Source organism: Terrapene carolina, unplaced genomic scaffold (assembly GCF_002925995.2).
Source record: "Terrapene carolina triunguis isolate 2854851 unplaced genomic scaffold, T_m_triunguis-2.0 Scaffold427, whole genome shotgun sequence".
NCBI classification, from domain to species: domain Eukaryota; kingdom Metazoa; phylum Chordata; order Testudines; family Emydidae; genus Terrapene; species Terrapene triunguis.
The window spans coordinates 242,659-267,411 of NW_020664778.1; the positions used below are offsets into that span (position 1 = coordinate 242,659).

At 49.9% G+C, this 24,753-nt stretch overlaps 1 protein-coding gene across 1 annotated transcript in view; it reads left to right on the forward strand.

The window, feature by feature from the left end:
• Window positions 1-24,514, forward strand: part of FAM166C (family with sequence similarity 166 member C) — a 59,619-nt gene extending 35,105 nt beyond the window's left edge. The window contains exon 4 of the mRNA XM_024194970.3: window positions 24,370-24,514. Coding sequence (XP_024050738.3) covers window positions 24,370-24,514 — 145 coding nt within the window. The remainder of the gene's footprint in view (window positions 1-24,369) is intronic.
• Window positions 24,515-24,753: the final 239 nt, after the last annotated feature.

Below are 24,753 nucleotides of genomic sequence, written 5' to 3' on the forward strand. Positions count from 1 at the left end.
TCTTTCCACCCTGCTTCCCTCCCCCCCGTCCAGGGGTCTGCCTCCCTCACCCACCAGATCACAGCCCCTGCACCCTGACTGACACAGTGCACTGGGCTTGGCCACAAGGAAACTTTGCAGCTTTCACTGCAGTCTGGACCCCTGGCCTAGAAGCAATAATGGACACCATGTGCAAGAGTGGCGGGAGCCAGGGCAGGATAAGGGTGGAAGCGGAGGGGAGGGGATTGTCTCTCAGGGAGAGCCGAGCTGGCAGGGGGAGCAGTGGAAGCAGTAGCATTAATGTCCTCGGGGGATCGATGTTGATACATCGGGTGTCTCTGGTGGTAGCCATCCACAGCAGTTCATCAGCCGGGAAGATGGATTTGACTGGGTCGGCTGTTTTGCCCCACCCTAAACATGCTAGTAAACCTGGCTCAAGCAACAGCTCCTTGCTGCGAAGGTGGTTTCCAAGCAGGTCCCACAAACCTGAGCTGGAAACCTCCTGGGGCTCTTTTAAGATGGTCACTTTAGACATGGGGCAGATCCCTGGAGGAGGGGGGCTTTAGTGTAGGTTTCCACATCAAGATTCAGTAGCAGGAGGTTACATCAGCGCTTAGCTTCCTTCTGTCTCTGCAGAGAAGAAAACCCTTTCAGAGGGACAGAAGGAGAGCTGCGTGAATACCGGCTTTTGGTTTGCCAGCAATTCCAAAAAAAAAAAAAAAAAACAGGGAAAAAATTGTTTGGGGTCAAAGGCAACGTTTTGTTTTGATTTCGAGCCTTTTTTTTTACATTTTTTCAAAAATCAAATGAAAGGACACTTGGACAGGCATTTCAGAGTGAAAAGCCAGAACGTTTCTTTTTGAAAATGTCAACACAAAATGGTTAGTTATTTTTGGATTATTTTTTTATTATTTGCTTGACCGAACCCATTTGGCGAAATCGATATGAATTAGTTAAATGTTTCCAAGTCACCAACGCTGCATTTTGGGGCCAAAAAAAGTTTTGGTCCTAAAATTTCACCCAGCTCGAAACACCCGGACGCTGGGGCCAGGTTAACAGTCAGGGAGCCCAGGACATGAGTTTGTTCATTATTGCCTGAATCGGTCTCCCTAAAACAGCTGCTCCCGGGCACTCCCAACCCCTGGAATTTCACTGGCCAAATGGATGTTCCTCTGTGGACTAACCTGATTTCTATGCAATCAGGGGAGCTTGGACTCAGTGCATGGATCTCCCCCTGGAGATTTACATGATGCAGTCTGAGCTGGCAAATGGGAATCAGGTTTCAGGCTTCCACTGTTGGCTGGAATTCAAGCCCCCTTCAGCTGAAGAGGAGTGTGGGGCTATGACTTTAATGGCATGCTAGACCTGGCCTTGTTGTTCCGGCTAGCCCAAGCATTTGCGGAGAGATGCAGCCTTCCCACCTCTGCACCCCTGGCTTTCGGCTGCTCACCTGGATTTGTGCCCTTTGAGGAATAAGTCCTGGTGGACACCATCTGATGTTTCTTCAATGCAGAATAGATCAGGCTTTAAAGCTTGTTCCCCACCTGTTACGTCTTGTCTCAATCTAAGATTGTAAGCTCCTTGGGCAGAGGACTGTCTTTTGCTCTATGCCCGTACAGCATACAACACAGCCTGGCTGGGATCGCTTGGGGCTATTGTAATATAAATAATGACAAGCCCTGGACCACACATGGCCATTGCAATCGGAGGAACTTTAATAAGGGTTGAGATGTTAGTCATAGCGTCCTTGGTCAATTCCAGTTTGGGTAACTACACTCAGCCTTCTTAGCAGTTACCCCGGTAATATTAATTGGAGGTAGTATTTTGCACTTCCTGTTCTGATCTCTTGTTAAACAGCTGCCCCGTTCTGTCCCAGAGGTGGGTGCATTTCACTGGTGGGTGAAGTGATCCTACTCCGGCAGTGTCGGTGTCGCTGTTGTTATGGCTTGATATCCAAGTGCTACCAAAGCTAAAACTTCAAGGATCGTTGCTTTTGTTTGTAAAGCTCTTTGGAATGAGAAGGGCACTAAAGCGGCTCTGAATCCGAAATGGCAGCAGGCCCCTGCAGCCCTGGATGGCAAGCCTGCTAACGTGCCGTCTCCAGCAGATACAGTAAAACCCACCCACCCCGACTGGCCAGACTGGGCGCTCGCTGAGTTGGTGAGGCTTGCTCTGGGTTCCGGCCCCCCCTACAGCAACGGGGATGGAGACCGTGACGGGACAGGCGTGACTCCATCAGGTGGTGTGTCTCCTGATGGGCCGTCCCTCAGCGGGGGATTTGCATTGACTCTTCCGCTAGCTCCAGACTTTTGGCCCCTGGAAAGTGTTTCCCCACCAACCAGGTGCTCTGTCTAGGAGGGAGTCACCATCGGTTCTGAGCGTGTCACTATTACATCTCAAAGAGCTCCCATGATCCCTCTCTTCTCCATCCATCCCCTGTCCTTGAGTGACCCCATCCGCTCTCGGGGTTCGGCCGTCCCCTCCATCCTGAGAAGTCTCGGCGGCCCCCCCAGCCCCACCTCCTGCACTTCACTCTCCCGTCACTCCCAGTCCCAGTAAGTCTCATCCTGGATGGCTCACTGTCCCCTCCAGCTCAATAGGGTCAAATCGATCTTTCCTCCCAAACCTGCTCCCCTCCCTCCACCCGGTCCTGTAACTTCTGAGTCCTCCCATTTCCTTCTCCTACTCCTAGTGCAGATCTTCTCTTGTCCTGCACGTGCCTCGATGGGTCAATCACTTGTCCACCCGCTAATCCTCTGCCACCACAACTGCTGCAGTCTCTTCTGCAACCAACCGTGCTTGCCTCCAAAACACTGCCTGAATGGTCCTGCTCCCCGAGAGCTCTGAGCGTGCCCCTGAACCTCCCTTTGAGTCGCTTCCAAGTCTAACCTCTTGTCCTTCCTCTCAGGCCATTCGTCTCCTACTTCCATCTCTGATCTGCTCTCCTTCTGTGTTCCCCATCTCTCCCCCCGCCCCGTGCCTGGCGATCGCCATGCCACCTATGTGCCAGCCGTGGTGCCCGGTCTGTATTCTCCCGCCCCAGCCGTCTCTGTGCTTCCTTCCATGCTGGCCCAGCAGTTAGGAACCACCCTCGCCTCATTCAAGTGATCTGTAATCGCGTCCCTTCTCTGTGCCTCAGTTTCTCTGGCTGTAACATGGGGGTGATGACTTTCCTTTGCAAAGGGCGCTGTGCTCTTAAGACCGAAAGACAGCAAAGGAGAGCTAAGCCTTGCATTATGTCTGCCTGACCTGAGTAACTGTGTAACCTGGCCCTTTCCTGGTCCGTTACATCCTCATTCAGCTGCCAAGCCCGTTGTCTAGGCTGATCAGGACAGTGCTGTTCTAGGAGGAACCTAGCAACCTGATGGGAGCTCTAAACTAATAGTAACACTTGGAAGGAAGACAAAATAGTGATCAATGGCTCCATGTCTAGTTGGCAGCCGGTATCAAGCAGAGTGCCCCAAGGGTCGGTCCTGGGGCCGGTTTTGTTCAATATCTTCATTAATGATCTGGAGGATGGCGTGGACTGCACCCTCAGCAAGTTTGCAGATGACACTAAACTGGGAGGAGTGGTAGATACGCTGGAGGGTAGGGATAGGATACAGAGGGACCTAGACAAATTAGAGGATTGGGCCAAAAGAAATCTGATGAGGTTCAACAAGGACAAGTGCAGAGTCCTGCACTTAGGACGGAAGAATCCCATGCATCGCTACAGACTAGGGACCGAATGGCTAGGCAGCAGTTCTGCAGAAAAGGACCTAGGGGTTACAGTGGACGAGAAGCTGGATATGAGTCGACAGTATGCCCTTGTTGCCAAGAAGGCTAACGGCATTTTGGGCTGTATAAGTAGGGGCATTGCCAGCAGATCGAGGGACGTGATCGTTCCCTCTATTTGACATTGGTGAGGCCTCATCTGGAGTACTGTGTCCAGTTTTGGGCCCCACACTACAAGAAGGATGTGGAAATATTGGAAAGAGTCCAGCAGCGGGCAACAGAAATGATTAGGGGTCTGGAGCACATGACTTATGAGGAGAGGCTGAGGGAACTGGGATTGTTTAGTCTGCAGAAGAGAAGAATGAGGGGGGATTTGATAGCTGCTTTCAACTACCTGAAAGGGGGTTCCAAAGAGGATGGATCTAGACTGTTCTCAGTGGTAGCAGATGACAGAACAAGGAGCAATGGTCTCAAGTTGCCGTAGGGGAGGTTTAGGTTGGATATTAGGAAACACTATTTCACTAGGAGGGTGGTGAAGCACTGGAACAGGTTACCTAGGGAGGTGGTGGAATCTCCATCCTTAGAGGTTTTTAAGGTCAGGCTAGACAAAGCCCTGGCTGGGATGATTTAGTTGGGGATTGGTTCTGCTTTGAGCAGGGGGTTGGACTAGATACCTCCTGAGGTCCCTTCCAACCCTGATAGTCTATGATTCTATGATTGATTCTATGAAAATAACCTCATCACACACCTGGCCAGTTGTGCATTGCTGTAAATGGAGGTTGAGAGGGGGCAATAGTAGGGTGGGATTATTCCTTTCTGTTCCACCCCCCAGCAATCAGCAGTGCCCTGAAGCATGAGAGTAGATTGGCCCAGCCTTCACATTCAAAATTATACCAGCAAGTCACTGCCACGGTTACACTGGCTGGAAGGCATGTCTGCAAGTCCAGCCACCCCACATTTGAGGTGAAATAGCTTCCTGGCCGGGACCCCAGAAAGTTGAATTAAAAGAGCCAATGAAGCCATGGCCAATGCCCCATCCCCCTGCCCGAGCTATCCAGGGCGGTCAGTGTCCATAGCATGTGGTAATATTAACACTGTCCGTTTGGTAGCATCGCTGTTTCAAACCGGGGGAGGCAGGTGGCATTTAAACTGCTTCCTTCCAAGAGTCCGGGCCCAGTCCCACCTCCCTACAAACAGAAACCCTCCATGCCATGGCACAACATCTCGCCTCCCCAAACCAGCCAACCGGCAAGTCCCTAAAGGGTTAAACACCCAGGGTTAACCAGTGGGCACGGAGGTTAGTTTTGTGGGGGTCCTTCAGAATCTTCTATAGCAGGGGAGGGCAAACTACGGCCCATGGGCCGGATCTGGCCTATCAGGGCTTTCACTCCGCCCCACAGGATTGCCAGCCCCGTGGCGCAGCGGGGCTAAGCAGGCTCCCTGCCTGCCCTGGCCCCGTGGTGCTTCCGGAAGCAGCCGGCACCACGTTCCAGTGGCCCCTGGGGGTGAGGTGGGGGGTGGGCAGAGGGTTCCGTGTGCTGCCCTCACCTGCAGGCACCGCCCCCCGCAGCTCCCATTGGCTGGGAATGGGGAACCGTAGCCAATGGGAGCTTCGGGGGTGGTACCCGCAGGTGAAGGCAGTGTGTGGTGGAGCTGCCTGCCCCACCCCACCCCCAGGAGCCACTGCCGGACATGCTGACCACTTCCGGGAGCGGCGCGGGGCCAGGGCAGGCAGGGAGCCTGCCTTAGCCCCGCTGTGCACCACTGCCACCCCGGTGCCGCTCGAGGTAAGCGGCGCCAGGCAGGAGCCTGCACCCCGAACCCTTCCTGATGATCACCCCTGGCCTGAGCATCATTGGCAGCAAAGCAGGGTTCAGTCTGCTGCCAATACATGCCCCTAATGCACCTGCCATAGGGCGAGCTCTCTCTGTGTCCCTCCAGACAGCCTGATTGGCATCCCCTAGCTCAGAGAGCGAGTTCTGGGCAAGACCGTGCTCCTCCAGGGAATGGCTGAAAGCAGGAGGCAGCACTGTCTGCACCAAACACAGGCAGCTTTTAGCTTTGCAATGACTCATTTGCATTTGCTTTTTTACCCTCGCCTCCGTAATAACCACCCCCTGGACTGCCTCGACTCTGCGCTGGTTGCACAAAGCCTGGGCAAGCCGGTCCTTTCCAAATGTCTGTTGTCGTTCATTTTGCTGCCAGTGTTTTGGTTTTGTTCTTTTCAGCAGCGTTTTCCTCCCCCACCCCACCAGGGACCCTGGCACAACCCTCTACATGTTTCCATCGCTCCTGTAGGATAAAACACACAGGGCTTATTTCTAGGCACTGATTTTGTCTGGGGGGATTGAGGTGGGCTCTCTGCAAACATGAGCCCTTTGAATTACCTGACATGCTGCAAACAAGGAAGGGGCTTCTGTTCCCAGTTTCCTAGGCTCCACTGAGTCTGTTTTAATTAACCCTTTGGGTGCTGGTTCCCCCACTGCACCTGCTATGCAGCCTCTGGCCCTCTGGGATCCTTTAGGAGAAATGGAATGTTAAGACATTTTTGGAATGTTCAGACACAGGGAAGGCACCAATCCCTGGTACGCTCAGACCCTTGCTCCATGGGCATGTCCGTGTGCTGCAGCACATCCAGCAGTGCTCAGCGGCTTTGGCTGTCCTGTTTTGTTTAGCTGTGAAGCAGGCGAGCTCTGCATGGACAGACCTGGCGCATGCTGCCACTTTCTGTCTGCACACCCTTGAGAGAGCCAGCCGCCTGGCAGCTGCAGCCTAGCTGGGCATCCCTGGCATGCTGATCTGTGAGTGAAGAGAGAGAGCGCCTGGCACGTATGTACTGGGATGGAGGGAAAGGGACGCATTGAAGAGTGCCTGCTTAAAACCCTGCCTAGCCAATCTCATTCTTTCTTGTACAGTTTGCAATAGGGGGCGCAGACTCCGCCTCTGAGGAAGAGGTGTGAACTGTAACCCATTGGCTTTGCTGACGGAGTCCTCACTCACCTGGAGATCTTTTCGTTAGGACTCTCAGCAGTGGAAGGACATAGGCACTTGTAACAGTGGAAATAGATCGCTGGTTTCAGAATAAAACCTACCCCATGATTTCAGCTGCCCAGCTTAATATTCCAACAAACTATTTCTTCTGTTTCCAGCTGTGTAATATTTCTTTCCATTAAACCCTTTTTAGCCCTATTCATGGCATGTCTGCCCTGGAAGGGTCTTTGGAGAACTAATGAAACGAGGACATCACATGACACCAGAGCCTGGAAAGTGAGCACCAGAGATGGGACATGATTTTAGTCAGACGCTGCTACCTAAAGAACACTTGGGAGAAAGGACTTCTTTGTTGAAATTAGCTCTCTCAATGCACCTTTCCTCTGAGCCCCCAAGAGTCCCCTAGCAAAACCGGGGAAGATCAGACTTGACATTCCTGGTATTTCTAAGGCAAAACACAAGCAGGCACAAAATGCCAAACCTCTTGGGCTTTGTGCATTCATGCCCAAGGAGTACAGAGCCAGCTGGTGGCGCTCCTTGGCTGGTTACCTCTGGAGCTACCGAGCATGTGATGCAGGGATAGCCACCTTTGCACTCCCCCATCTCATTCTGGGCCGACTCTGTGCTGGATTGGTCCGCAGCCTGAGTTAGAGTAGCAAGAAGGCTGCTCTAATTTATGCTGGGTGCCTACATCCCTGAGTGGTCGGTAGATTCCAAGGCCAGAAGGGACCATTGTGATCATCTAGTCTGACCTTCTGTATCACACGGGCCAGAGACCTGCCCCACAGTAACTCCTAGAGCCGAGCTTTCAGAAAAACAGCCAGTCTTGATTTAAAATTGTCAGTGATGGAGAATCCACCACAACCCTTGGTAAGTTGTTGCAGAGGTTGATTACCCTCACTGTTAAAAATGGATGCCTTATTTCCAGTCTGAATTTGTTCTGCTTCAACATTTAGCCATTGCATCGTGTTAGACCTGTCTCTGCTAGACTGAAGAGCCCATGATTAAATATTTGTTCCCCATGTAGATACTTATGGATTGTAATCAAGTCACCCTGTAACCTTCTCTTTGTTAAACTAAATCGATCAAGCTGCTTGAATGTGTCACTATAAAGTGGATTCCCAATCCTTTAATCAGTCTTGTGTCTCTTCTCTGGCCCCTCTCCAATTTATCAACATCCTGCTTGAATTGTGGGCTCTAGCACTGGACACAGGATTCCAGCAGCGGTTGCACCAATGCCAAAGACAGAGGTCAAATAACCTCTCCCTTGTTTTTGGGGAAGCCCTGGCCACACCCCCTATCCCTTTGCCCGGCCCCTTTATATCAGCAGCCGGGTGGATGGCGTAGGAGCCATGATGCCAGCACTGCCCTGCAGGAGGGTCCATCTATGCAGCGGTGACTGGGGCTCGTTACACTGGCTTTCGGGACCCTGTGGGCCGGCACAGCAGTGCGGAGGAGAATCTGGGCCAATAGCTTAACAGTCTTATGATCCGACTGAGGGTCTTGGCTCACACCCAGGTGCATGTCAAGCTCTGCAGAATCACCCTGGGAGGTGGAGCCGCACCTGGACCCCATGATGTGCTCGGAACCCTGGGGACTGAGAGTTCTGGTGTTAAGGGACTAATCCGCTCTCGCTGGCATCTTCCCCACGTCCTTCATTCACTGCCTTCCCCCAGGAGGCAGAGTGCTACCGAGGCAGAGCTCACCATGCGTTGGACAGCCTGCCCCTGGGAGCTGCGAATCGTGAACGCACCCAAAAGGGATCTCGCAAACCGAGGCTGCGTTAGTACCCTGCTGTGCTCAGCTTTCCCGATCGCACCACCTCCGAACGTCAGCCCAAGCCTCAGGACCTTCGCTTTCCTAGCGGCCTTGGCACAGCTCCCTGCCCCTGTGGCTACGCGACCTGCCTTAAAGCCTCAAATGACCATCCACAGGAGGTGCCCCTAGGCCTGCTTTAACCGTGCACTAAGAGCTGTGAGTCAAATTCATCCCTGGTGTAACTCCCCTCATGTCACTGGGGTTACACCAGGACCACAGGGACTTCAGGACACAAACCACCACCACGAGCAGCACTAATTGATCGCCCCGTGCTGGAAATTTCGGCAAAGGCACCAAAAACTGAACGGGCCATGGAGACTGGATCTCGTCTTTCTTCTAGCGGTGCCCCCTGACTGGTGGCATGTCAGAGGGGGTGGGTGCCCCTGCCATAGAGGAATTCAGCCCCCTGGTGGTCAATCCAGCATCATTCACCCTTCTTTCATACCACTGACCCACACTCCCAGTCTCGTTTTCTTTTTTTGTTGTCCCAAGTGAGCGCGTGATTTTTGGCTCCTGTGGCCCCCCCTTCCCGAGTGAGCAGGTCATTAGTTCCTGGGGGCTCCATCCACCCCCCCCAGACTTCCAATCAGTCAGCCCCATCCCCACCCTCACACAACGGGAGAGCAAAGAAAGATGACCAAAGGGAAAAGTCGGGTTGCCATGCTGGGGTAGGATGCTGTAAAGAGGAGCATCGCCTAGCGGTTACAGCTAGAGCTGAGGCGGATATTTTCAGCACTGGTCTTCAACCCAGATCAGGACCAAAAGTTGAAATATCAAAAAATTTCGCGGAACAGAAATTCTGACGTTGTTGATTCCGAAATGTTGAAACATTTCGACCTTCCGGAAATCCAACTGGTTCCTTTCTGGTTGTTGAAAGGACCCAACATGCTATGTTTCAAGTCAGTTCGACATTAACCTGCCTTTTGCCACAGGGACGCTTTCCTCATAGGAGCTGCTGTTCGGGCGCTTGGTGCCCCTGTTCTATCCTGTGGCTCAAGGTCTGTGGGCAGACAGAAATGTTACCCTGGAACATCATCCTGATGGAAATTTTCTGAGCAGCTGTAGTCTAAGCACATGCCTGGGCTTCAAGAGACCTTGATTCTGTTTCCAGCACTGACTTCCTGGGTGTCCTTGGACAGGTCACTTAAAACAAACCTCACAGAGCCTCAGTTTCCCCATCTGTAAAATGGGGGTGCATCATAGGGCCACCCCACCTGGAGTGCCCTCCTGTGGTAGGCTGCTACACACCAGGCATGTCTGCCTCAGTTTCCCTCCTGCAGACTCCCCAGAAATAGTCCAAAGCCTCTTCCCAAGTATAAATATATCGTGGGGTTCATTTGTTACAAGAGTCCCGAGCACATAAATCATAACAAGTCCCAGTTCAATACTGCAGAATTCCCCCAACAGAGTTCTTACAGTAAATGCAACATATGCCCCAGCGTCCCTCATCCCGCCCCGAGTGTCTGGCGCATCCCTCACCCCACTCCCTCCTTAGCCCCCCAGCGTCCCCTGCCCCCACCTATCCAGCATAGCCGTCTCCTGTCCTTGTACCAGGACAGCTACCGCTGCCCTTCCCAGCGGGAACCTCCACAGACGCTCTGCTGGGAGATCATCTTTAGCAGGGAGCATCCCTCAGTCCCCCCTGGCCCTCCCACTGTTCCCTGGGTCCAGCTCTCTGACCCTGGAGATGTCAGCAGGGAAGCTCCTCTGCTGCTCTCCAGCCCTGGCCCTCTGGCTTGGGGATGTCAGCCAGAAACCCCTCCTTGTGGCTCTGCTGCCTTCCCCCAGGAACCACCGTCTGGCTGTGGCAGCTCCCATCTGCCCAGCCTGACTCTCACGTTCACCCGATCTCCTGTCTCTCTCTGCATCCCTCTGACTGATCCAGGCGGCCCTTGACTCACTGGCTCTCTCTCTGGTCCTTTATAGACTCCAGGTGTTGCCCTGCCCTCTTAATTTGTCAAATGGGAGCACCTGCTCTGCCACGGGGGCCCTAGACCTACTTGATTTACTGGGCCCAGCCAGCCTGTGACAGGGTTCTAATACTGTCTAGCTCCCATGGCCCCCAACCCCATAAAAGCTGAGCCCCTCCCTGCCTTTAATGCACTGATCCTCTCCACACCCCCGTGAGGTGGGGACAGTTCCTATGAGCCCCATTGCACAGATGGGAAACCAAGGCACAGGGAGACTAAGTGACTTGACAATGCGGATGTACCTACCCACCTGGGACGTTCTGAGACTCGGTTCAGTTTTGTACACAGCTCTGACGTTGGGAAGCACTCTGAAGAGAAGAGAGAGGTTTTATTTGTTTCGTGGCCAGAGGGATGTGCTTGGGAAATAAGAATTATTCCCTCCCGTGAAAACGGGGTTCTGTCTGTCGAACGCTGTTCAATAACACATTCAGTGCTGTTGTTATACCAATAGAATAAAAACCAGCAGGATCTTATTAAGAGGGATAAGGCAAAGATGCCACATTTATTGTAAATATAATGATAAAGCAAAAGATAAAAGTAAACAATGTTGTTTGACTACTTATTTCTATCACTACTTATTCCTTATACACACACACACATATATATATAGAGATTCATTCACACAATCATTCATTTAAGTTCTGTATAGGTGTTATAGTTACCAGCCTAGAAGTTGCTCATGCCAAGTTACTGGCCAGGTATCTTGGTCATGAGGATGGAGCCGAGTCCGTGTCAGGTGCACCTGATGCTCCTGGAGGTTGGCAGCAGAACAAGAGACTCAAAATCCTCAGTCTTGAGAGTCCATTCTTATAGGAATTAATTCCTATGTTAGTCTATGGGAGCTGTTTCATTCTGCTGTTGCTGACTCAATCAGCAGATGGCACATTCCAGGGCACATTCCTGGTGGCTCCAAACTGTCCAAAGTTTGTGTTTCTCATCCTTCCAGGTGATGGGGTGGATCCCAGTTTACCCTCCGGGGGTTGTCTGATCATCCACTTGACACATTCTTCGGCTGATGGATACTCCCTTTCTAGGCTGGCACCTCCCTAACCATTCATGTACATCAAGCATTCATCAACATACATTCCATATCTTAACCATATTTTAATTTACTGTCTCCACCACTTTCGGGGTGTGTGCTAATTCATTTGAGACTCCCGGCCCTTTAATCACAGAGGCTGGGGGTTTGTTCCTAGGGGCCGTTGCTGTTACAATGAAGTGAAAGTCACTTAATGGCTTATAGTGTTTGTTTACATTGTATCAATTACTTCAAGAACAAAGTCAATTAACTTGTTTGTAAGTTTTACATAGTAATAAAGTATCTTTCACAGGATAGATACAATCAATGGTTTCTACAGACAGTAGCTTACAAGTTTTAACAGAAGACCCAAGAGATTTTTGTACTTGGTGAAACTGTTGGATTTTAAAGTGTGGGGGACAAATTATGAGGGGGTCACTGTCACTTGGGGGAATCACTGTTAGTACCTTCTTTAATATCCCTACACTGACGCTTGTACTGCAGTGCAGAAAAGTGACTCTGCAAGAACTGCAGAACTGGTCATGTGTAATCTCCAGGGGCCTTGGGCATTAATAAGGAACCAGCATCTTTGGGACTATCTCAGATGGCAATTTCTTCTCTCCCATTGTATTTACAAATGACCTTTACGGATTCATTGAGGCAGCCCTTTGGCTAATGAGCGGTATCTGCCTAGCCCACCGAGGCGCTTGGCCTGCAGCTGTGATGCCAGCACCAGGGTGGGTGACACCTATCCTCATTATGATATGCCTTCACTTTGATAGTCATCGGTGCATTCATCCAGGGATCTCAAAGCACTTCACAAGCTTCACCTGACTCATCTGCACATTTCTCTGGTGGGATCGGCATTATTATTGTTGTTATTCATTGTAGCGCCCAGGAATCCTAATCAATACACTTTGAGGGAGATTTCATACCGCACCCTGATATGGAGAGAGCAACCTCTGATCCTTCTTTCTCCTACTCTTCATGGCTAGGGGTCATGGTCAGTCCTTGGGTGGTCATAAGGGCAGAAGACCATTTCCCATAGATGGCCTGAAAGTGCTATGCATACCTTCCTGCTAGCACCTTGGAAATGTGGGGGGTTCCATCAGGAGCTCTGTAGGGAGACAGCTCCCCAACTCCATGTTCCAGCCCTGTCCATATCACGGGAGACCAAGTCATCACAAGAAAGCTCCTCTGCTTGGAGACAACCCCTTAGTTCTTTGATCTCCTGATTGTCCCACACCTGCAGTGAAGACACGCTAGGTTTCCAAACGGTTTGTTTAAACTATGGAATAAATTAGTGGATCTGACTGTCCAGTTCTTACCCACAAACCAAATCATTAGCATGACGCCACCACATTCTGCGAGCTCACTGTTCCGGTGTGTGTCAAAACTCCTCTTGTTTCACATAATGGCACTGGGAGGCTTCTTCTCCTGAGGAAAATATTGGACCAGGTGTTTCAGTAACAGATGGCAGATTTGAATTGTCACATTGTGTCTAGCCATCTGCTCATGAGTATAAAAAGTAAAAATCCCAGGAACATTGACACAGTGATTAGATTATTTCTCCAAGGAGAAGCAACTATACATAATTTCATTTTTTTTAAAAATAAAAACCTACTTTAAAAGGACACTAGGGTTGCAAAGTCAAGCACTCAATAGTCAGGAAGTGACAGAGCAAGGCTGCCTGGGCAACCTTAACTTTGCCCCTTTGTGCATATGCATTACGAGATAGTGATCATGTAATTAAAGACTGTCATGACATATAGAAGCACAGTCCACGTGAAACCGGAGGCATGTAGTGCAGACTATAGGCACAAACAAACAGACTTCCACATAGCTTGAGTTCCAGCTTTGTCCTCTGTTTACCAGGAAATATAATGTCTGCAGTTCTACATAGCACTCAGACATCTAGTGGCTGCATCACATACTGCAAGGTAATGTATTACAGCCAGATGCTATGTTTTCCTCAGAACCTCTCATTCAAAACCCTCTGCAACTTCATCAGTGAATCAAGCTTTTGTTCCTTTCTGCATCTCAGTTGTACTCCCTACACCACCCGGCCTCATTCACTGTCCAACCTGTGCACAGAATGTGACAGGGCTCCTGTGGAAAAAGTATCTGAGCATGTAGTTAAAGAATGTATTGTAATGTGTACGCACAAGAGGGTGGAATTACAGATGCGCATCGCCAATGAACATGATCGCTGTACATGTGAAGCCATAACATTATTACAGATGCATCCCTTCCTCCTCCTTAAACACACGCTGAGCATTCAAAATTTGCCAATGATTCCTGTGGTGATGCCGTATAGAAAAAAATATAGTGATCTCAGACTGTTCTTCATAGACTGTATGATGCTCAGCATCCCCATCTCCCAGACTTTGCTCTCCAAAGTTTCCCGAGCAAAAGACGAACTGCGTTTGGCAATCAGTTTCTGCCAGCCTCTGGGGTGGGTTGAAATAGACAGGAAGTGCCTATACACTGTTGGCTGAGTGGAAGTGTGGGAATTCAACCGTGGCCTCTTGTGGGCTGCAAAATGCAAAATGCTAAGAAGTTCAAACCAAGATGCACAGATGCCATCTAGTGCTGGGAAGCAGGTTCATTTTCACATTGCCCAGCAGAGAAAAAGTAGTCAGAGTTTCAGGCCAGAAGATCGGATGATCTAGTCCAGGGGTAGGCAACCTATGGCACGAGTGCCGAAGGCGGCACGCGAGCTGATTTTCAGTGGCACTCACACTGCCCGGGTCCTGGCCACCGGTCCGGGGGGCTCTGCATTTTCATTTAATTTTAAATGAAGCTTCTTAAACATTTTAAAAACCTTATTTACTTTACATACAACAATGTTCTATATTATAGACTTATAGAAAGAGACCTTCTAAAAACATTAAAATGTGTTACTGGCACGCGAAACCTTAAATTAGAGTGAATAAATGGAGACTCGGCACACCGCTTCTGAAAGGTTGCCGACCCCGATCTAGTCTGACCTCCTGTGTAGCACAGACCAGAGAATTTCACCCAGTTACCCCCTTACTGAGCCCAATAACTTGTGTTTGGCTAACGCATCTTCCAGAAAGGCAGGCAGTCTTGATATGAAGGCATCAAGAGATGGAAAATCCACCACGTCCCTTGGTAGTTTGTTCCAGGGCGTAATCCCCCTCACTGACAGAAATGTGCGTCCAGGTCCTAACTGGAATTTGTCTGGCTTCAGCTTCCAGCCACTGGTTCTTGTTCTGCCTTTCTTTGCCAGAATAAAGAGCCCATTAGAACCCGGTATATTCTCCCCGGGAAGCTCCTTACACACTGTAATCATGTCACCGTTTAATCTTTGTAATAAGCTAAACAGCTGGAGCTCTGGAAGTCTCCCACAGTACGGCATTTTCTGCAGCCCTGGAACCTTTTGTGCCCATGGCCACCAGAAGTGGAGGCAGGTTTCCAATATTGGTCTCACCAATGCCACAATTCAGAGGTAAAATCACCCCCTGACTCCTGCTCCCTACCACAAGGCTGGCATTGGTTCTTGTGGCCACAGCAGTGGGCGGGGGGCTCACCCACTCTGACCCATAAACACCTTTCAGCAGAGGAGAAAGGCATTGTAGGATTTTTCTCCTATGCACATTGACGTGTAATGCTGGGGTCTCATTAGACTAATGATAAAAGGAGCACACGTTAAAATTAACACACATGCTTGTCGCAAACGGTATTAGCAATTTAGGCCTTTGATAACTATTTTGCCCCTTGAATACCATATGACCCCCCCACTCCCCAGGGATGGATTCCTACAGTGTTTGTGGGGGTTGGTGTCGTGAGCCCTTATGTCAGTGCCCGGAAAGCAAGGAATAAGACTGAAAGACCTTCCTTCACTGTTGTGTCTAAGGGCAAATATATTAGTACAGGGCAGACTCAGGGATCTAAATACCTGGTTAGGCTCTGAAGGAAGAGGGGCTGAGCTCTGCGTGTCCCGTACCAAGCCCATTCTCAATGGTTATCAAACCATGTCCCTTCCTGAGTCCAGTTGAAAGGAACAAGGTCAGGCTATGAGCTAATGGTTCCTTTTGGCCTTAACCCGGATGGAAGCAAATGTCTGCTGGAACCAGGATGTTTTTGAGACATGGTACGGTCACTTGATAATAGAGTCACGGGGCCGTAACAGTCGTGCTTTGTATTAAGGCTGCCTTTATAAATAGTTTATGAAGGGTTGATAAATGATTAATAGATGTTTTAATACACGGGGCATAGATTATAAAGGCAAAAGAGTTCACTGTGATTATCTGGTCTGACCTCCTGAATAACGCAGACCCCAGGACTTCCCGGTATTAATTCTTGCTTGAACCAGGGCAGATCTTTCAGGAAAACATCCAGTTTTGATTTAATAATTGCCAGTGATGGAGAATCCACCACGACCCTTAGAAAATTGTTCCAATCGTTAATCACCCTCACTGTTAAAAAATGCCCCTTATTTCCAGTCTGAATCTGTCTAGCTTCAGCTTCCGGTCATTGGAGCTTGATGGACATTTGTTTGTTAGATTCTAGAGCCCTCGGTTGTCAAATTTCTGTTCCCAATGTATGTACTTATAGACTGTGATCAAGCTAGTCCATCGGCCTGTCTTTGTTCATCTAATTTGTCCAATTAATTGTTATGGAGCCTGGCAGGTCATAAGAACATAAGAGCGGCCATCCTGGGTCAGATCAAAGGTCCATCCAACCCAGTATCCTGTCTGCCGACAGTGGCCAATGCCAGGTGCCCCAGAGGAATGAATAGAACAGGTAATCATCAAGTGATCCATCCCCTGTCACCCGTTCCCAGCTTCTGGCAAACAGAGGCTAGGGACACCATCCCTGCCCATCCTGGCTAATAGCCATTGATGGACCTATCCTCCATGAATTTATCTAGTTCTTTTTTGAACCCTGTTATAGTCTTGGCCTTCACAATATCCTCCAGCAAGGAGTTCCACAAGTTGATTGTGCGTTGTGTGAAGAAATACTTCCTTTTGTTTGTTTTAAATCTGCTGCCTATTAATGTCATTTGGTGACCCCTAGTTCTTGTGTTACGAGAAGGAGTAAATAACACTTCCCTATTTACTTTCTCCACACCAGTCATGATTTTATAGACCTCTAGCAGGTCATCAACAGATTGCTTAGCACCATCTATAACATACACTGCTCATGTCTATAATGTCTGTTGATCCTTTATTAACCCTTTAGTAGCCATTTAGAAATAGAATGTTACTATGACATACTCTACCTTGAATGGTCCCTTACAGCACGTGCTTATTACTCATGCGAAACCATCCATTCCACCTTGTATTTAGCTGACACTCGCAGTACCTTTCCCAGACCCGAGGCAGAGCTCTGCGTGGCTCGAAAGGGTGTCTCTCTCACCCTCTGAAGTTGGTCCATTAAAGATATTCCCTCCCCCACCTTGTCGCTACGAAGCAAGACCATTACTACCATGCAGGTTCCTAACATGTTCAATGTGAAAGCTAGTTCAGAGCCATGAGAATCTTTCATTGTATTGACGGCCTCAAGTATCTTTTAGTTCCAAAAATCAGACCCCACCGGACTGTAAAGTCTCCAAAAGTCACATGCAATAACTCTCTGTGCACCAACATCCCGTCTATACTCTCCAGGGGTGATATTTACTATGCTTGGGCAGGGATTTAGTATTAGAACAAAACCTCTGCAGACTTTCCTCTCTGGAGACCTGAGTTCCCATTCTAAGATCAGGATACAGGTAAAAAGGAGTGTTTTAGTTGGAGCATAATCCCATCTCAGCCTGGCACACTTCATCGTGAGTCAGTCTCTGCTCAGGAGAGGCCAAGGAACGGAACAGCAGGGGGAGCAGGGTTCAAATCAGGATTCGAGGGGCACCGTCAGGGCTGTGTGTGGGGAGCCCAGGGCTGGGCTAGCCCAGGACAGAATAGGGGGACCTAGGGCCGGACAGCAGGGGGAAGGGCTGCAGGTCTGGCCTGAGAGGCATTGGCAGAGGTGCCTGCAGCCCAGGAGGTTAAAACTGAGGTGTAGTCACAGCAGTGTATGAGGAAAGCGTGTCCGGTATCTCCCATGACTGGCTCCGGCAAATACAATAAGGGTGAAATAAAATTCACCCCTATGCAGAGGGCCAGCACAAGTATTTCAGTCCCACTCAAGCCTGTTTTGAGAACTCTATTGGTGCCCCGTCCTTTCGCTTTCCTTGGCACTGGGCAAAACTCCACCCGGAGTGCTGCCTTGGTTTCAGTTTCACTCCCTAAAAACCGAGGAATTAACCTAACCCCCACCCAGGTGCTTTCCTTCTCTTTCCAAAATGGGTAAAACCCTTGGAGAGTTGGGATCTTTCCTGCTGAGATTCCGCCTGAAGCAAGTTTCATGCCTAAGTGGAAAACGCCCTGAAAAGGGGCGTCTCTGATGGAAGGCAGAGGACAGCACACAGCACCTCAGTAATGGGTCCTCTTGGGTTAGAGCTGAGCATTGACACTCCGGTTGGGTTAGAGCAGTGGTTCCCAAACTGGGGTTCGTGAACCCCTGGGGGTTCGCGAAATGTTACAGGGGGTTCTTGGGAAAAAATTCCCTAATGGTGGACAGAGCTGTCCCTAGGAACTCTGGGCAGCATGTGGTTAGCAGCCCGGAGCCTCTGGACTTCCAAGAGCTAAGCAGATCAAAGCAAGCATATCTATCACACTGAGGAGATTTAAACTTCAAGACTCCTTATAAGAAATGGAAAGGGAGGTGGATATTTTTTTGCTGTTTTTAAAATGAAATAGGCAGCTAGTATTGTTTTTAAAATTATTATGAAGAACAAGTTTAAGCTTTGTTGTAACATGTGGTGTTGGCCTGGACTGCTCAAGATCTGAATGCTTGTGTAGGAGGAACTCTTTGAGTTGGCTTCTTAAATACCTTCATACAGTTTCACATCTGATACTCCTTGATGAAACATAGGAGCCTTGTCTTATAACAGGCTTATTCAAATTGATACAAGCTACGAAAGTGAGATCTTGGAAGAGTGCTGCCATTTTCATAATGTAATAAAAATACAGTAATGATAAATAATTAATAATAAATAGTGTGTAATAAGCATGTCATAAAAACAAATTTTATATTTCCAAGATCACTGCTTTTATAATTTATACTCAGGTAAAGGAGAAAATCCCTGGAAATATTCATTTTTAGGAGGGGGTTCGCGAGACTTGACATTTTAGTGAAAGGGGTTCACAGGTTGTTAAAGTTTGGGAACCACTGGGTTAGAGCAAGGGCACCAATTAAGGGGGGGGGGGCAGCTGCTGCTCCTCTCACCCTGAGTTTCATACAGTAGGGGTGCTCCCAGGCAGAGCTCTTAACTGCTTAGCATTAGGCTGTGACAAAACACTCCCCTGAGCGACAAAAGTTTTAGCGCTGAAAAGCGCCAGTGTAGACAGTGCTTTATCGCCGGGAGCCGCGCTGTCCTCCATAACGTTTAAGAGCCGCTCCGTGGCTTCGTTCTGGCGCTCTGCGTTCTCCTTTCAGTCCCTCTTCTCGCTGTCCCACCACGCCTTCAATTCCTGTTTTTCGGCCGCGGAGTGCATCATAACCTCACGGAGAAAATCCTCCTTAGTTCTTCATGGCCGCTTTCCAATTCTGCGCAGCGGCTCAGCCGGCGATAACAAAGAGGGAGGATGGGCTCCCAAGGTCATATCTGTGAAGTTTAAACGCAACATTTTACAGAAGCAGTATTGTTTGCAACGCACAGAACTCTGATTCAGTGATTTAAAACACAGCCAGTATTCACATGCCTGTCACTAACTGGCTGACCCCAGGCAAGCACACATGAGCCACAAGCCCCCCAAAACGGTGAGTAGCTGCAGGGGCAGGGGAAATCAGTGTTCCCGGACCCTACTGTACACTGGGCATGTGGCTCTTGGGGAGAGCCAGCACTGTAGGGGGGGCCTGATAATCATTCCTGTCCCCACATTTTCCACAGGATGTGATCATTATGGAAGATATCTTGGTGTTGAGGGTGAGCAGGGAATCAAGAGCGGGTCTTCTCCAAGACTGTGGCTTCCGCCCTGGCCCTTACGTGGCTTGCCCGTGTGCAGCAATGGTCCCCCCGCCCCTCCCCGCGATGGCACAGTGGTGCGGGAAAGTTACCGCTAATGAGGCAAGAAACAAAGCAGCTCTGCCAAAGAACCTGCAGCAGCAGATTGCCCAGTATCTCCATGAGAGTTTCCTGGAGATCTGAGGCAGATTCCCGTGAAGTGAGGGAGTCAATCAACAGCCTGTTCCGCCGCTCAGACTAGGCATGTGGTGGTACGTGCATCATACAGACACAAGCCTGCTTTCTGCAACCCTCCTGCCCCCAACAACTCGCCTCAGTGATTCCCAAAATCAAATCCACTTACCAGGGGCCTCCTCTCCTGTTTGCGCTTCGCCAAGATCTGACAGCTGTGACTGGCTAGCCTCCTCCGGGGTAGAAAAGAGCTCCTGGCTGCCTGCATCTCTGACCTCAGAGTCATCCTCTGCCTCTGGGTTCCCCTCCCACTCCACATCCTCATCCAAGATTTCCTCCTCCTGGCTCGGAACCAGGAAGTATCCACCAAAGTATCCAGAATGGTCTTCGCGGTGGAGGTGGGGTCGCCTATCGCGTCCAGCTCTTTGTAGAACCGGCAGCTCATGGGTACAGCACTGGAGCAGTGATTTGCTCCCACGCCTTATGGTAGGTGTTCCACAGCTCCTTCCCTTTGACCCTGCACTGCAGTGTGTCCCGGTCATGGCCCCTTTCTGTCAGCATCGTGAAATCTGTCTGTAGGTATCATAATTCCTACAGCTGGAGCGCAGCTGGGACTGGACAGCCTCCTCTCCCCAAATGCTGATGAGGTCCAGCAGCTCGGCATTGCTCCAAGTGGGGGATCGCCTGGTGCGTGGAGCAGGCATGGCCACCTGGAAAGATGCGCTGAGACCACTGCACATGTCACTGAGCAAACAGGAAGGGGACTTTCAAATTTCCAAAGGAATTTACGGAGTGGGGCTGATGGTTGGTCACCTGAGGGCAGGACAGTAGAGTTCAAACTGATGACCAGAGAGGCAAGATCAGGCATTGTGGGACACCTCCCAGAGGCCAGTTGCAGCACTGTAATTGACCAGGGTGTCTACACTGGCACTGCAGCGCTGTACCCCCAGCACAGAAAGCTCTACGCCTCTCGGCAGGGTGGGTTTTTTACAGCGCTGCAACTGCACAGTGTCTGCGCAGTAAGTGGCTTGGCAGTGTGTACCCCTCGGGAGTTACAATGCAGACAGCTGCTTTACTGGGCAGAAACTTGCCAGTGTAGACAGGGCCTTAGAAGGAATACAGCCAGGCCTTCCGAGCCAACGTTACATTCAGAAAAGGGAGATGTGAGGGGCGTAAGTGAAAAGAAGGGGCCAAAGCCCAGGGAAGGGAGAGCAGTGGTACAGAGAAGTTCCCACTCCAACTCTGGTACTTATGTGCAGGGCCGGCTCCAGCCTTTTTGCCGCCCCAAGCAGCGAAGAAGAAGAAAAGAAAAGAAAAGAAAAGAAAGGAAAACTCGATTTAGGTGCCGCCGAAGAGGAAGAGAGGGAGTGAAGGACCCGCTGCTGAATTGCCGCCGCAGACCCGGACGTGCCGCCCCAACAACGGACGGAGTGCCGCCCCTTTCTATTGGCTGCCCCAGGCACCTGCTTCCTTGGCTGGTGCCTGGAGCCGGCCCTGTTTATGTGGCCCCACCACTGTAGTATCTGAGCACCTCACATCACAGCCCCTCGGTGAGGTACAGCAGTGCTGTTATCCCCACTGTACAGATGGGGCACTGAGGCACAGAGAGACGAACTGCCAGATTTTCAAAGGTATTTAGGCACCTTGTGGGATTTTCAAAAGCACCTAGAAAGTCAGGTGCTTTGTAAACCCCACTAACTGCCTAGCTGCATCTCTGGGTGCCTAAAAACCTTTGAAACTCTGTCCCTAAGGCACTGACCTGAGGTCCTACAGGAAGTCCATGGGGGGGAGTAGAACCCAGGTCTCGCTCCCTCTCCACCGGACCAGCCTGTCTCTCTGCTGCATGCTGCCAAAAAGAGGCCTGTGATGGATGGGAGCAGAACCAATGCGGCCAGTTCTCTGAGACTCCAACCCATGGTCCCAGCTGATTGGGAGCAACATCATGGTAACAGTATCAAAGGCAGCACAGAGGTCAGGAAGGATGAAGAAGGAAAGAGAATGAGAGTCGGATGAGAGGAGAGCACTTAACCGCCAGTGGGGGGCAGGTTCTGCCCCAGGCTGGGCTGTACAGCAATTTTAGCTGAAAACCATTCTGTCTGGTCATTTTTTGTTCTGAGTTTGAGAAAAGGAAGGAGCGAGAAAGTGTCATATGAGTATCAGATGTGATCATACATCAAATTCGTAGGGTGTCAGCTGTATTCAGACCAATTCCAGAACAAAGAACAGAAATTGCATCCACAGAGTCCATAAAGTCGACCATTATTGTCATGATTTTCATTATTCACTGGGCACCATCTGTGTGCTCAGCACTGTTCAGAATAGGCCAGAAAATCCAGTCCTTGAGCCAAGGCATGTAAGCTGTGTAACTCTGGGTAAGACGGCTCAGATATTTAAGTATGAAGTGTATAGTTATTGATCCCACATGTTATCACATGGTCACTGTGATGTTTATATCTATGAGTGGCGGCGCTGATGGCAATAGAAGTTTTACTTGATTAAGGGCTAGAAGATTTGACCCTCCAACTTTCTTTCAAGAGGAAGAGCTGCCCAGAGCACCTGTGCCTGTTTATTTTCCTTTCCTGCCTGCCGTGGCCCTGAGATACCTCAGAAGTCTCCGTTTTTTCCCCAACTTTAAAATGTGGAAGTTTCTTGGTGTTTGACTTAAAATATTCTCCTGGGAAAACTGCACCTCAATCACTGTAGTGTTGTGTTTAAGAGCCTTCTGGAAAGTAGTTAGCCTTTAAACAGAAGTGAAAGCAGTGTTGCCAACTCTCATGAATGTGTCATGAGTCTCATGATAATTATTGTTTTCCTTAAAGCCCCAGCTCCTGGAATCAAGTGATATGTGATGATTTCAGCCTTCATTCGTAAAGAAAAATGAAGTTTCTAGCCATTGCGGCTGTGGGAACAGCTTCAAAATGTGACTCCAGGGCACCTTAAAGGCTCAAAAAGCAGAATGTAAATAAAAAGGCCAATAAATCCATTATTTTTACATAATCTCAATATTTTAAAGCCAATCTCATGATTTTTGGTGAGCCTGATTTTTGAACATTTGGGGTCGGCAATACTATGAAAGTGACTTGAAAGTGTCAGTTTCACTCCTGTTTAAAGTCAGTTTCTAGTCTATTATTGGTAGTGGGGTAACACCCCTAGAGCCCCAGGCAGGTGCAGTATAAACTCCCAGGGCCTGGCCCTAATAGGATGTTTCCAAAAATTAAATGCTCTATTCCAAGCTTGATGAACTGCAAGAAAGTGATAGAAAGTGATCTAGGTTTTTCTACAATTGTTATATTCAAGAGTTAGTAACAAAGTAAGAATATACATTAATTTTTTAAACCTAACCAGTGTCCCTTAAGTGAATTGGCACAACAAGTATTAGAGCTGGGTGGGTCTAATACACCTCTACCCCGATATAACGCGAATTCGGATCTAACGCGGTAAAGCAGCGCTCCGGGGGGGCAGGGCTGCGTGCTCCGGCAGATCAAAGCAAGTTCGCTATAACGCGGTTTCACCTATAACGCAGTAAGTTTTTTTGGCTCCCGAGGACAGCGTTATATCGGGGTAGAGGTGTATTTATTTAATTTTCTTTCTTTATATAGGAATTAGAAATTATTATCCAACAGGAGCACCGTATCTAAGTTATTATCTGCAAAAAACCAAGAGTTTTCAGGTGCCCAAGTAGCCTTTGGAATCACGGTTAAAGTTGCCCCCCAAAATCTGAAATGGCGCCCTGGGTTAGAGCTGAGCAGAGGATAAATTGATGGTCAGGTGCACTGCGGAGTCACATCCTGTCTGGCAGCACCATAACTTGCCATGTAGACAAGCCTAAAGGAATCAAGATGAAGACGAAGCTGGGCTAATTTTCAGCCCCTTGAACATGGATGTGACCCTTGGAGAGTGTGAACTGGCCCATGTCTTCACACCAGCCGCACTGCAAAGCCAGACCCGCGTTAGTGTGTCCTCACTGGTGTTACGTCCGGCCCCCCCCCATCCCTGAGTGTTGCAGGCTCTCCTGCGGGGCTCTGTGATTCTTTCCTAGGGAATTGTGGGAGAGCTTGTCTGTCCCTCTGGGCACCCAGGCTGCATGGGGGAAGGCACTGGAGGACTGGCAGCGTTCGAGTGGGTGGGTTGCCAGCTTCAGTGAAAGCAGCCCCTGGGGCTCTAACGCACCCCCCCAGCTAGCCCAGGTTGAAAGCACCGGAAGGAGAGGGCTGTGTGTGTAGATGGCTAGGGCCAACCCCTGAGCGAGCGCTGCATGCCGTCTCTGAGTAGAATGAAATGGGAGGCTACTCAGGGCTGTATGGGTGTGTTTGTACAAGCAGAGCCTAAGATACACACATAATTTACCACCTGCTGTTGCAAACACACACACATCCTGGTCCTCCACCAAGTGTGATCCAAGAGCGCTTGAGAAGATCCATGGGACTCCAGCTGCGATAACCAACTGGATTTCCCTTTCCAACCCGTCTAAACATTTTTGCAGTTAGGGCCAGACTGTGCAACCCGTATTTGCACCAGTGAGCACGTACGCACCCCAGTGAACTCACTTGTGCACGGCTCCATGTGTCCCCTGCCCACCCTTCCTCTCCCATTGGACACATCTGGGGCAGGGCTGAGCTTTCAGGGACTGATCCCGAGCTGCATAACCCACGTTCTGCTCTTCTGTTTCTCCCCAGCCCGCCTCTGAGCGCGAAGACCCAATGGCATTTATTCCGCGTGTCTCCAGAGAATCTGCGGACGTACCAAACCTTCCCCTCAGGGAAGAGGGTGACCGCCCAGGAGAGAGAAGTCAGAGACAGCTATTTTGAGTACAGAGCATGAGGAGAGAGGTTCCCCTTCCACCCCCGGTTCCTAGATGAGGAAGGAGCGGTGAGAAATAAAACATTGGGAGTTAGCGACCCCCTGGATTCTCTCTCCAGGCTGCGGCTGTTTCTAAACAGGACAGCTCTTCCGTTACCCACCTGCAGTGCAAGGAGCGGCTAGGCATGTGGCTGCAGTAAGTCACAGACCATGCGCCTGCCACTGTAGATGTACATTTTACACAGAGATAAAGGACAGGT